This window comes from Melanerpes formicivorus, unplaced genomic scaffold (assembly GCF_026170545.1).
Source record: "Melanerpes formicivorus ecotype bairdi unplaced genomic scaffold, bMelFor1.0.p_v2 SCAF_48, whole genome shotgun sequence".
NCBI classification, from domain to species: Eukaryota; Metazoa; Chordata; class Aves; order Piciformes; family Picidae; genus Melanerpes; species Melanerpes formicivorus.
Window position 1 is genome coordinate 680,401 of NW_027142400.1, and position 14,120 is coordinate 694,520.

The following is a 14,120-nucleotide window of genomic DNA, read 5'->3' on the forward strand; positions in this document are numbered from 1 at the left end:
AGTTACCCAGTGTTTTGATTAAACACTGCAAACCAGACTAAATTCTGCAACCTAAAAGTGAAAAGCCACGCTTTCCTTCCTCCCTCTTATTTTATCCCAGGACAGAAAACAAAATCATCAGGAAAAAAGTATACAAAAGCTGAGATTCAAGCTATATGCATGGAAGGCAGAGATGGTACAAGGAGAGATGGAAGAACACTCACTGACAGGGCTGCTCCGCGTCAGTTTCACTACCCACTTAACTTCTGGGTTTGCTTTTCCCGTTCACCTGCCCTGCACTGCCACACTGTCACAAGATTAACAGAACTGCATGGTCTCAGGCAAGCCCCTGTCCCACAATTCATGCCGTCAGTCAAAAAAGGGGCCGATAAGCTTCTCATTTGAATATGTATTGGAGAGGCACTTCCAGGGAAATAGCCTCGCTGAATGCCGATGCTATCTGAGAATGACAACTATTCAAGTCATTTTACAGCTTCACTACCTAAGAGGAGCGATCAGGCTTGTTTGTATCTTTACAAGCATTACTAGTTTTAAAAGAGATGATCATATCTGTCTCACCCTCAGAAATAAAGCAGCAAAGAGACAGCTTCAGCGCTTCCCATAGACCATTTTCCACAGGCACCGTGAAACCAGAAGTCCTATACTCCTCCTTTCTATACAGGAGCAGAAGGGCGCAGAGGCACACATGGAACACACACGTGCAGGTGCTCTACCATTCCACCCTATACAGGGTGGGACATGAGACTCAGCTTTCAGTCCCCTCCGAATGACGCCGCTGGGCATTGTCCTGTACAGAGTCTGAGGATGGCAATGAGGACTGAGCTCTGAAGCAGAGGTTTTCCTCTTCATGCAGACAGGGATGACTTGAATCCCATGTGAAGAATCTCACAGTGCCTCACACCGAGCTTAAGGGACAGCTCTGAGGCCATGGAGGTGTCCCATATGCACGAAAGTCCTGAGTTAACAGGAATTAATTCAACTGGCTTTGTCCTAGTCAGCTGTCAACACTTTAAAGGCATGTGGTCTAAGGTTCATGAACCAGAACAGTTTCTACACAAAACAGTAACGGTACAGTCAAACTCTGCCAAGTGCTTTCCAGGCCTCTGTACAGAGCTATCAATACTTTATGAAAATAAAATGAAGTCACATCAGGAGCATAAGTTACCTTCAGATTTAGAAACCAGATACTTATGATTTACAATGCACTAGGACAGAGGGACAGAAAGCAGAAAAACACCCAACAGACATTTAAAGACGCCTGCTTTATCCTGTAACATCTGCTGACTGGATCCCCCTTGAAACCAGCAATCCTTGTCTAATGAGTAGGGTGGCCAGAACATCCCCAGCTGCAAGTAGACATGTAGGACTGTGAATGGAAAACCCACAATCTTGAGAACTAGGTTGATTGGGCTGCATGCCCTCAGATCTCTTAGGACATAATGTCTTGCTATAAATCACCAAAAAAAAACAAAAAAGGACCAGCACACCCTGGTCCCACCAGCACTACCAAAAGATCTGGTTGCTGAAGACGTGGTTATCTGGTAAACACTTCCACTGCTGACATCAGTCAGAGCCAGCCTCTTAGGGTCCAATCGCATCTCTGTGCTTGAAAGGAGACAAAGGGTAGCCCAAACAGAATATAGCCTTCCCTGGTTGGAAAAGAGGATTAATAACATTAAAATAAGTCTTGTACATAACAATTAATTAGATTGGTGCCTGCTTTGATTCCTGTTGAATCTTCTTGGCCAAACTACTCCTAGAAGTCAACTATTTGGTCTTGTTGATTTCAAAAGTTACATTTTAAAGGGATTCTTATATTATTACTTCAATGCCTGATCACTATTAGATAACAAGAGAAACTTTGCTTGAATATAAACTGTTAGAGGAGGCTTGGCATGATTTCACAGTGGAGCTTGTTTCTAACTTTAATGACTAGGTTGAACAAAATTGTGACTACAGCATCCCTTTGAGAGCAATCTCCTATCCACAAACAAACCTCCCCTTTCCAAAGCAGAGCAGGGAAACAGAGGGGAAGCTGAGTTGCACCTCTCCAAAACTTCTGAGCATGTCAGAGCAAGTCTACCCTGACAGCCCATAGAGCTAACAGGTGACAATGCTCTGTGGGGCAAACCTGCACTTTCGATAGATGCTTTCAAAATCTCACCCAGGCTCTTTATGAAACTAGCAAACAAACAAGCCAAACGTAAACCAACATATGTGAAAGGTGAGAGAGAGAGAAGAGATGGAAAAAAATCAGTGTTTATTTAACCCTGAAAACCTAGTTTCGCCTCAAATAAAAACACCCAAACAAACAGAACAAAACACCAGCCCGCCAAATAAAAAAGACTCCAACCTTTAGCCCCAGACATCGGCAATACAGCAGCACCACCATCACCCTGCACACAGGTGCTACCCACCAGCCCCCAGGGCTGCTCTTCTGAAGAGGTCACCAAGGATGGGCAGAAGCGGGGATAGCAAGAACTATCGACTCTGGCACCCCTCAACTCACTCCCAGGGGAGAACTGGACCTGCCGAGGAGAGGTGGCACCTGCTGCCAGCGGTGTAAGAGGGGGAGAGGCTCACCGTTTAGGCCATTGGGGATGCTCCGGTGGTGAAGGGGTGCAGACAAGTCATCCATAGATCTTCGCATGGCCCCGGCCTTGCTGTCGCTGGCCTTGTGGTGGTGGAGGTGATGATGATGATGGTCAGGGCTGCCCGCGCTGCCCGTGCTGGAGGTGCTGCTCCCGTCCCCCACGTCCCTGGTGGCCGAGCCGCCGTTAAGGTTGGTCAGGCTGGCCTGGCTGTCGATGGAGCTTCGTGAGCCGGCCCCGCTCCGCTCCTCGTCCAGCATGAGCACCATCTCCTTCAGCTCTACGTTCTCCCGCAGGAGAGTCTCCTGCCTCGCTTCCAGGTCCTTCAGCTTCTGCTGGTACATGCCCACCTCCTTCCACATCACGCTGGCCGTGTGCCTCCCGAAGCGCTGCCATTCCCTCGACAGCTTCTTGCCTTTCTGTCGGTCGTCATCTAAGAAGCAGCAGAGCTCCCTCAGCTCCTGGTTGTCGTCCTGCAACTTCTGGTTCACCTCCTTCAGACCGCGGATCTCGTGCAGGTGGAGCTGCAGCCGCCGGTTCACGTCCTTCATTAAGTTGCCGTGTTCCACCATTAAGTTCATCTTTTCATTCTCCACTTTCCTCAGTCTTTTCACCAGCTCTTCTTTGCTCCACCTCAGCATCTCCTCTTCCGAAATTTTGCTCAGGTCTTCTTTAGACCCTTCCAGGGAATTTTTTGCCATCATCTGTGCCTAGGCAGCGTTTGCTTTCACGCGGTAACAAATGGTTCGGGTTATCCGGATTATTTTGTTCGCCTGAATTCCTGGGACTAAAAATCACTGCAGCATCTCGGGGATGAAATATTATAGTTCTTCTCACAGCATTGGACAAGGAAGAAGAACAACGCCGGACTGGAAGATCTCTCCCACGGACCCCATAATAGTTAAAGAAAAAAAAAAAAAAAAAAAAAAAAAAAAAGCCCACAAACAAACAACAAAACCCGGGGCGGAGAGGAAGGGGGGAGGGAGGATGAAAGGAAAAAAATAAAGGCGGCCCCCCACAAGCGGGCTGGGGCCACAGGGAGCCGGGAGCCAAGCGCTGTCCCCTCCAAGCGAAGACTCCGCAGAGGATCGGCCAACTTACCCCGGGCAAAACAACTACGCGGTGGCCGGTCTCCCGCCGCGTTCCCGGGCGCTCCGTCCACTTGCCCTCCCACCTCCCCTCCGCCCGCCGCTCCCTGCCGCTCCCCGCCGCGAGAGAGCGGGCAACACGCACCCGCCGCCGCGGCCGCTCTGCCGCGTTACCGCAGCTCGTTCGCAGCCCCGCGGCGTCGTGGGCCAAGCCCGACGCGGCGGCGGCCGATACCAGTGCGGCGCTGCCGAGCAGCGGTGGGGGAGCCGGCGCCTTCCCGGAATGGCTCAGCCCTCGGGAGAGAAAGAGGGAGGGTGAGAGGAGGCGGGCGGCAGAGCCGAGGCTGATCCCACCTCCTGCCGGGCAGAGACGCGGCCCTACCCGAGCCGAGGAGAAGGAGAGCCGGCTGCTGGCAGAGGAGAGCAAAACCGAGCGCCACCTTCCCCCGCCGCTCCGCTGGCTGCTGGGCTGGGTTGGGTTGGGTTGGGCTGGGCTCGGCTTGGCCAGGCCCCTGTACACCGCGCCCCTCCACCGGCTCGGGTTACGGGGGCCTCGGCCACCGCAGCCAATGTGGGGCCGCCTGGCGCCTTCAAACGGCAGGTACAAAGGGACAGGGCCACTCCCTCCGCCCGCCGTGCTGTGCTCGGCTCTTGCTCGCAGGCGCCGAGGCTGCCTCACCGCTTTCACCCCCCTGGGTCTTCCACCTCCCTTTTAGCCTTTTTATTTGTTGTGGGGGGTTGGTGGGGATTTGTTGGTTTGGGATTTGTTTTGGGTTTGTTGGGGGGTTTTGTTTGTTTGGGTTTTTTTCCCAAGCAAACCGGAGGGAGCACCGGCCCAGGGAAGGGCGGGGTTGGACAGGCAGGAAAACGCGCTCGCCAGGCGGCCCGGGGAAGCGGCGCCGATGCGGCCCCGGCCCCGCTCTCGCCAGGCGCGAGGAGGGACCCGTGGACCGCCGTGTCGGGCCGGGAGTGTAGCGGGATTTCCCAGTGCATCTATGGTGTTGCCGCCCTCCCGCCCCGGGCTTTGTTACCGGCTGCCCGCCCTCCCGCTGGTGCGGCCGCCTTTGTCCCCGTGTCCCTCCTGCCTCGGCCAGATGCAGGTTGAAAGAGACGGCTCCAGCATTCCTGCCTCCTCTCTGCTCCCGGGGCCGGTATCTTCCTTCAGACTTCCGCGGTGCAGAAGCAAACTGCCTTGAAGACGCAGATACCACTTATTTCTCGGTAAAATCTGCTCAGATCCTGGTGGTCGTTACTGTCAGGAGCAGGCGTGCCAGTATGACTTTTGCACACGTTGGACAAAACCCATCAAAGGATGCACAGAGTTCATAAAGAGGATTTCCTAGGCAACATGTAGGCAGATTTCCTATATCCTTGTATCGTATCCCCTTACTTTTAGTCTAATGCACTTTTCCTTGAGCTATGCTATCTCTGTAGGCTACTCTTGGCCGTTAACATGAAAGACATATCAGGACAGATCAGTGCTGCCAGTTATTTTCTACATGAGTATCCTCAGAAAGCCCTGGGGAATCACCACCCTTGTGTTCTGAGGAACCTCGGTAAATTCTTTGACTCCAGGGTTAACCCAGTACAGCCTTAGGCTTCTGACCACACTGGACACCGTTGAGCTATAAAGAAGCATCAAATCTGATGCCAGAATGAGGGATGAAGACCAGGTGGCTTGTGCATGGAGAGAACATTTGAACAGAGAGGGATGGAAGGCTGCAACTTTTGCCTTTCGGTATAACCTTCTTAAGTCTGTCAGTAAAGCTGAAGTTCCTAAGATGTTTTTCTGCACAAGTCTGTGCTCCTGGGTTTCTGAGCTCACATACATCCTTTGCAAACTAAGATAACTGCCTGTTCCCTGCTGAAGCACGACAGTAGAATTTACCTGCTCCTGGGCAAGATCATTCTCTCCATGGGCACTGTTCGCCCTTCTCCCAAAGCAGCTTTTATCCCTTTATTATCAAAAGGACATGAGAAGTTTAGGGCAGACTACAGACACTAGTTCACTTCACATGGAATCTGCAGGTCATGGATCCCTGGTAACAGCATGCAGACACAAAGATCTGAAGAGGACAATTTCCCCTTAGCACAAATCCCCACCAGGATAGATCCTTAGAAAGGAGTCACATTGTACAAGCCAGTGGTATAAGGTATGTTGGCTCCCTTTGGGGGGATCACTCTGAGCAGGTAAAGCAGGAGCCACCCAGAATCAGCTGTGCTCTGACCTGGGTGCCCATATAGTGTAGCAGCTCTCCAGAGGGTGTAATTGTGGCCATAGCTGGTCAGCCCCTCCTGAGGTTGCCACCTCAGCCCTTTAGATGTGGAAACCAGCAGGTGTCTGTGCCAAGAGGTCACTGTTCCGGGGGTCTGGGACCCCTCAGGCAGGCCACAGACAGCACAGTGTGTGATCAGGTTGTGTCTCACATCCTGCTTCTCACCACCCTGTGCCCAGCCACCAGAAGGCAGCACTCTCTGTAACAGGGCGTACTGCCAATGCTCATGGCTGCATCATGTCTTGAAGGCACCCAGGCATTTTCTGAGCCAAGCCTTTTATTTACAAGACTTTAATCACATCCTTCCCCACAGGAAGCGGAAAGTGCTTCTCCTAGACCCTCCCAAGAACTGATCTGACTAACAGTTCCCTGACTGTTTGGCTGGGTAAAAGAGAAATAGAGCAGGAGGACAGTGCAGAGTAGTTGTTCAGTCCTGGCCAAAGCCAACGTAGAGGAAATGATTCTGAAGGCTACATAACAAACACAGTTACGGCTAGTTATGCCATGGCAGTGCTCAGTCTGGGCAGTGTATTGCTGGGCCTGCATCATATTTCCTTCATTTTTTTTTCCCAAGAAAATCTGTTTTCTCTAGGTGAAATGTTTCAAAGTTTGAGTTTTATTGATGTTTCTACAGGGGCTGAGCCCAGCAGATAGAGGGTCTCTTTCATGGAAGCAAGGAGATTATTAATATCCACAGAGGAAGTACCTGCAATAACTAAGATTTGCTTTCAGTTCTAAGTGGGTATGTGTGTTTTCAGAAATGTTAATGGCACAAGTCCACCCTACCACCATCCACAAAGGGTTTTCTGTCATTCTGTTGTGCAGGTGGCTGTTGAAGTATGGTGACATGCTGTGCTTTGGTATCTGTAGGCCTCTATACTCAGAGGTGGCACTGAAGCTGCTGAGTGTCCAGATGGCACCTGGTCCTGATGAGTACCCAATGAAAGACTCCTCCATTAGCAATGAAGAGAGCAGGGTATGGTCAGTGGGTTTGAGTGAGATCTGAATTGAGTGGACACCATTCATCATTGCCAGCTCTGCTCCGTCATCTGCCCTTCAAGGTGGTCCTTGTATTGCGGTAGAAGAAAATCCCTTTATTTTGGAAAGGCAAAGCAGCGATGCTAGAACTGAGGTGCAAAACCTGGGAGGTATCAGAAAGTGTCTCTGGCCCAGACAATCTATGGACACAGTGGAAAAAAGGGCAGGGATGAGGTAGGCACCTTAGAAGGAAAGGACTAGGTCAGTGAACAGGTTTATGACCAATAGCAAACCCAGTGTTGTGAGCAGGTTTTTTATCAACACAGATAATACATAGAATATTTTTCATGGATTTGTGATTTTACTTTTAGTGAACAAACCCAGTTTGCCAGTGTCATTCAGGAGGTGTTATAGTTTCTGCATGCTGATTGAAGATGAAGTCTAGGAGAAGTTGGTGAACAGTACACAACAGATTCCCTTTTGCTAAATCTGGCCATGGGACCTTCTTCAAGCTACCAATGAAAAGCACTTTAATATGCATGTCATCTGAAGCTTTTGATGTCCATGTAAGACAGCATCAAAGCCTGTCCCTCATGCTGAATCAAATGGATGTTTCCATCCTTCTTCAGATGGATGAAATTTTAAAGTGAATCATAGCATGGTAAGAATTTTAGGGAAAAAAAAAAATACAAAAAATTGCCGCAACTTACTAGGTAAAATTTCTCTTGATGTGAACTCCTGAACTCAGCAGGTGACACAAAGAATGGATTTGGTCCCCGATGAAACACAGCGATGCACAATCCTATTGAAGTCTTACCAAAGCATTCCCTCTAGAGGGCTACATCAGTATTGCAGAAGACATCACCAAACCTCACGTCTGTGCTACTGCTTGCTCCCGCGAGCACCCGAGGGGTTATTCTTCCAAAGTCCATTCACCAGGTGTGAGAGTGAGTGCAGGGGCAGAAGGAATCCTAGTGGGACTCTCCTAAGACCTTGCATTTCCAAGACAGACAAGGGAGTATGCACCACTGCATGTGTGTCAAGTTTACACATGCTGAGGACCCATTTCATAGGCACTCTATGAATCATTCACATGGGTTACAAAATCTCTGTGGCATTGGTATATTCTCATAGAGCAGCCTCAAGGACTAATCCTTGATTAATATTTTGAAATACATCATCCAGATTGTGACAGTGGGAGCTCTCATTTGTGCCACAGCTGTGCAATAACAAAAAATGTGCAATGCTCCTATACTCTGTTATCAAGATGGGTGCCTGGCTTCTAGCCTGATTATGCAGTATTTTCAACCAGAACATTTTTCCAGGTAGCAGCTACCTGAGGAACTGTTGTATGTCATTCTTCCCTCTTCTCCTAGACCAACCAAGCCTTCCTGTGAAAAGCTTGCATCCCTCCATGTGCCTATCTGGCTGAGCTATGGTAAAAAGCAGTGTCCAAGAAGATTTTGCACCATTCCTTAATGCTGGCTTCTGGCAATATGACTGGGCCACCCAGATCATTCACTCTCCTCATGGAAGCAGTATGTTTTAGTGGCAGGTTCCATCTTGTGCCCATGAAGCCTTTTTATTTTGTGCCCTGAAACTGCCAGTATAATTCTAAAATCCATCAACTTATTTGAAAGCCTTCAGGATATTCAGAGAAGAATTATGGTTGTGATAGGTAAACTCTTCGCCATGTCAGGTCCTCCAAAAGGCATAAGCAGTAGCCTCTAAACACCACTACAAAGAGCAGCATCCAAATTGTGGACCAAGGGAGAGCTGTCTTGAAGGAAGCTATAGGAGGTATTTGTGCTCAAAGAGTGCCTTAAACTATAGGTATTTTCAAGACCTGTTTCAAAGCGTCCTGCATTCATTCACCCAGCAGTCTACGTTCACACACTGGCTCCAGTTCTGCTCCATGCAGGCACGCTTACAGAGCTGTTGGAGCAAAGATCTTTTGTCATAGTGACATCTACAGAGTAAGCATACATGGTATGTCTGGGTCAAGTAGTGAAAGGCCATAAAAATCCCCTCACCCACCGTGTTCACCAAAACTTAATTTTCACTGAAACCGGTTTTTGCAGCTGAATGGAGGCTTTTCCCCTCATCCCTAATCCATATGTTGGTAAAGGACTGGAAGCAATAGGCATATGCTGCTTCTCGCTGGGAGCTGCAGGTGATTGATACTTCCCAAACTCATACATAATAGCTAGAGCAAAAATTTCACTGCTAATTTGCTGTGTGGTGGGGATCCAACTTCATGGTGCAGTCAGAAGGCTGCATACAATACCAGTGTGATTTAAAAAAAAAATAAAATAAGAGAAATCCCTAGACATGTCTCACGACGTTTGAATCGCCAGGAGCATCACATGCCTGTGAGCTGAGGCCATGTGCTGGTGAGCTGAGACAGCTCCCCCACCTTCATCTACCCAAAGAGTAGTGCCACTGAGACCTTGAATCCAAGTGTGTGTCAAGAAATAAAAATGTGATTAAACTTCTTCTGAACTGGTAAGAAACCAGCCAGTAGTAGGAATAGGGAGGCAAGCAAACCAGATCAGAGAGTTGTCCCCTGTATTGTCTCTGCCAATGGCAAATACCAGATGCTTATGAGAATACTGTGGAAAACCTACCTATAGGGTGTTTCCTCCTCACTGCCATCTGGTACCACTTGGCTTCTTCCCAGAAGCATTAAGATTTGTATCCCTTCCAAAAATATTTACCATCCTATCTAGCATGGGAAGAAGGCCAGACATAGCTTGCTACATCTTTGCCTTTTGTAAATGTCCCTTTATAAATACAGGTGATCCAACAAACAGGCAGCAGAAATGGAAGGTAGGGTTTTATATCTCTCTCTGCATCACTAAACTGTACCCCTCAGTTACCCTGACATCAGGGTACATCATTGACAATAAATTCTGCCCTGAGATACAGGCAGAGTTCACAGTAGGGGGTTTTGTGTATCTGGGGGCAGAACTTTGGCCATGCAGCCTGGAGGTACTTGCAGGAGGTAGTTTTGCAAGACAAAAACACTCTCAGGTTTTAGTTGCATCTTTCCTGAGTGCACAGCACCCACCCACTACATGAGGCCCACGGATTTAGACCTGCATCATTTAAGCTACTGATAATTGCTCACTGGCTTTGCCAAGAATATATTTATGTTTCACGTTTTTAGATTTTTGTTTTCACTCTTGCTGCCTATTTGTGTTTTCCTTACAGCTCTGTCAATCCCTTGCAGATGTCTTGGACAGGCAGTGAGTGTTGTTACATGTGTGACAATGAATGTAGACCAGTTTCAACTGAATTATCCTTGTAGTCATTGGTTTAAAAACAGAACGAAAAAATAAACACAAGGGTGGAGAAATATCAGCACTGGTTGCAGGGATCATTCAGTTTCATGGACATCAGCCTCTGAGCTTGGCAGGTTGCCCCTGAGAAACCTGTGTGCCAGGGGATTCAGCAGACCCCTCTGGGTTCCTCTGGGCTCCCTTGCTACCTCTTCATGTACATCCTTCTTTTCCCTGGTACATCTGCACAACACTATTTAAGCAGACAAGGCCATCAGTATTAGCAGCATGAGGCCAATAAAAACTGAGCAGTTTTGCAATAGAGAAAACAGACAATGTTACACTATCCCCTGTCTTCATTACACTCTTATTTCTCATTTCCAAATGAATAAATGACCTCTTAGGTGTACTGATGCACCAGGGATGCACAAATACCCAGTTTATACTATGAGATAGGCCTGTTGGTACCCTTCACTCTGTGGTAAAGTGCATGCTTTCAGGATGACAACACTGCTGAGAACCTAATTGTGCCTTTTATTGCTCACTGAAGACACTGGGATTTTATAGCAGATAAGAGAGTCATGCCCTAAAATGCTGACACGACTTCTATATATCATAGAGGTATCTGAATAATTCATAGTATCAAGTAGCAGAAGTTAAAGGAACAGTGGCAGAAATTACATTAGTACATCCTACACAAAAATAAAAACTCTGCAAATGTCTTTCTTACACAAAAATCCTCGTCAGTCTTTCCAAAAAAGAATTGCAATGGTGCTACTAGATGTGGATTGAAACACCAAACACAGGGATTTCCTTCTGATTTGATACATTACACTCTACCTTTGCTTTGTGTAGTATTTGAAATGAAATTAAGTAGGACCCAGAATGGAAAACAGGACAACGTGTCCTTCCTCCCATGCTCATTCTACCACAGAGAGATTGCAGAAGACCTTGGGCTGCTGACACAGATCTTCAGGCTATTGCTTACCTTCTGTTCCTGATAAAGAGTGCCTTTCAAAACAAAGGCTGGGGATAAGCTGTTTATGATGCCGATACGTCAGAGATCCCTGAATTTTGGGGATGTTTTGGATTGAAGCCAGAGTCATGTTTTTCCAAAGGGCACTGATTGTCACACTGAACAGGAAGAGTTAATGGCCTCCAGGAAATCATGATGAAATTCAGATATAAATGTAGCACTTGCAGCTGGCCTCTTCTTATAGATTCATAGTTTCACAGTTTCATTCAGGGTTGGAAGGGACCACAAGGATCATCTAGTTCCAACCCCCCTGCCATGGGCAGGGACACCCTACACTAGATCAGGCTGGACAGAGCCTCATCCAGCCTGCTCTTAAACACCCCCAGGGACGGGGCCTCGACCACCTCCCTGGACAACCCATTCCAGGGTTTCACCACTCTCATGGTGAAGAACCTCCTCCTCACATCCAGCCTGAATCTCCCCACCTCCAGCTTCATTCCATTCCCCCTAGTCCTATCACTACCTGATATCCTGAGAAGTCCTTCCCCAGCCTTCCTGTAGGCCCCCTTCAGATACTGGAAGGTGACAATTAGGTCTCCTCGGAGCCTTCTCTTCTGCAGACTGTACAGCCCCAACTCCTTCAGTCTGTCCTCATAGGAGAGGTGCTCCAGCCCTCTGATCATCCTTGTGGCCCTTCTCTGGACACGTTCCAGCACCTCCACGTCCCTCTTGTAGTAGGGGCTCCAGAACTGGACACAGTACTCCAGGTGGGGTCTCACCAGGGCTGAGTAGAGGGGGAGAATCACCTCCCTCGACCTGCTAGCCACACTTCTCCTGATGCAGCCCAGGATCTGATTGGCTTTGCGGGCTGCAAGTGCACATTGAGAGCTCATGTTGAGCTTTTTGTCCACCAGCACCCCCAAGTCTCTCTCTTCAGGGCTACTTTCCAGCCAGTCACTGCCCAGCCTGTATTTGTGCCTGGGATTGCCTCGACCCAGATGCAGGACCCTGCACTTGCTCTTATTGAACTTCATGAGGTTGGCTTGTGCCCACCTCTCCAGCCTGTCAAGGTCCCTCTGGATGGCCTCCCTTCCCTCCAGCGTGTCTGCTGCACCACACAGCTTGGTGTCATCAGCAAACTTGCTGAGGGTGCACTCAATGCCACTGTCCATGTCCCCCACAAAGATGTTGAATAAGACAGGTCCCAGGACTGATCCCTGAGGGACTCCGCTTGTCACTGGCCTCCACTGGGACATGGAGCCATTGACAGCCACTCTTTGGGTGCGGCCATCAAGCCAGTTCCTTATCCATCTAGTGGTCCACCCATCAAACCCATGTGTCACCAGTTTGGAGACCAGGATGTGGTGTGGGACAGTGTCGAAGGCTTTGCTCAGGTCCAGGTAAATGACATCAGTTGCTCGCCCCTCATCTATTAATTTTGTCACCTGCTCATAGAAGGCCACCAGGTTGGTCAGGCAGGATTTGCCCTTGGCAAAGCCATGCTGACTGTTCCCAATCACCTCTTCACTATTCTTTTGAGCGAGTAGTGACTCCAGGAGGATCTGTTCCATGATCTTTCCAGGCACAGAGGTGAGACTGACTGGCCTGTAGTTCCCTGGTTCCTCCTTCTTGCCCTTTTTGAAGATGGGGGCAATGTTTCCCCTTTTCCAGTCTGTGGGGACTTCACCAGACTGCCAGGACTTTTGAAATATAATAGAGAGGGGTTTAGCAACCTCATCTGCCAGTTCTCTCAGTACCCGTGGGTGTAACCCGTCGGGTCCCATGGACTTGAACACTTTCAGGTTCTTCAGATGATCACGAACCTGATCTGCACTTACAATGGGCAGTTCTTCCTCCCCGTCCCTGGCTTTGACTTCCATAACATAATTACTTGTGGAAATGGGAAATCTCCTGGGCACACTCTGTGCTCAGATCTGTTTTCTATTCTGCACTTCCCACTCCTTAGTTTGGACTGGTGGCCCTCAGTAAGTCTGCTATTTTGAGATGGGTGCTGGGGAATGAACACCTGAATGCCAACACTTTATCAGCTGCATGGTATGGGGCTGGTGACTGTCTGAGGTGCATCTGCAAACCTGAACCTAGTGGGAAGGTGGTACCATTTTAGACCCTCTAACTGGCACTCCTCTAAGTCAATACACAACTGGCTTTACCAAAATCCCCTCCCTGGCCTGGGTGGCCACTGCAGGTCCAGGCAGCAGATGACTTTGTAGCCTCTCTGGATTCTGCCCATATCCATTACCACTGCCAGAGAGAGACACCATTACTAATGGGGATGCCATCTGAATAAAAAGTGGAAGCAGGATGCCATGATTTCCCCACTGGAGCCTCATGGAAGCTCAGGTTGGGGGAAAGGGGGTAACTGGATTGCCATGGTGAGGCTTAGCACCATCCCCAGAATGGGGCCTGTCATTAAATTTCCTTCACCCATGTGACCAGAGTGATGCTACTTGGTGTTGCCTTTCTTCCTGACTTGGTAGGTCACAGCAATGCTGGCTCCAGCTAGCAAGGTGCTGTGACTTGTATTTGCCACTCATTCTCTGCCAGGGGGTTGTTTACTTCTGCTCCAAGCCCTCCACTGTTGCTGACCCACATTGTTGTCCATGGCAATTCCTGTTGCCACAGAAATAAAACTCTGAAAGTGAGGAATTAATTGCCTTAGGGCTCGCTCTGATATTTTTTTAATAGCGTGGAGTTGATCTGTCAGATCCAGGAATCATTCTAGAGCCAAGCAGCTGGAGCAGTTAAGAGCTCCATTTTATGATCTTATTTTTAGTTTCTTTCCTTCATTTCCAGAGTAGACAAACCTGAGGATTCACTTTTTTGGGTACAACTTGAGTTTTGCTCTATAGATACTACTTTAAGCCATGATGTTCATTGATTTTGATAGCATGCAGAATATTTCAGACTTA

At 48.6% G+C, this 14,120-nt stretch overlaps 1 protein-coding gene across 3 annotated transcripts in view; it reads right to left on the reverse strand.

The window, feature by feature from the left end:
- CCDC85C (coiled-coil domain containing 85C) overlaps positions 1-3,918 on the reverse strand; it is a 112,977-nt gene extending 109,059 nt beyond the window's left edge. For 2 of the 3 annotated variants that reach the window (XM_068160093.1, XM_068160094.1), the window contains exon 1: positions 2,584-3,918. In XM_068160093.1, coding sequence (XP_068016194.1) covers positions 2,584-3,295 — 712 coding nt within the window. In that variant the 5' untranslated portion in view covers positions 3,296-3,918. The remainder of the gene's footprint in view (positions 1-2,583) is intronic. The other variant, XM_068160092.1, reaches the window with a different exon arrangement.
- Positions 3,919-14,120: the final 10,202 nt, after the last annotated feature.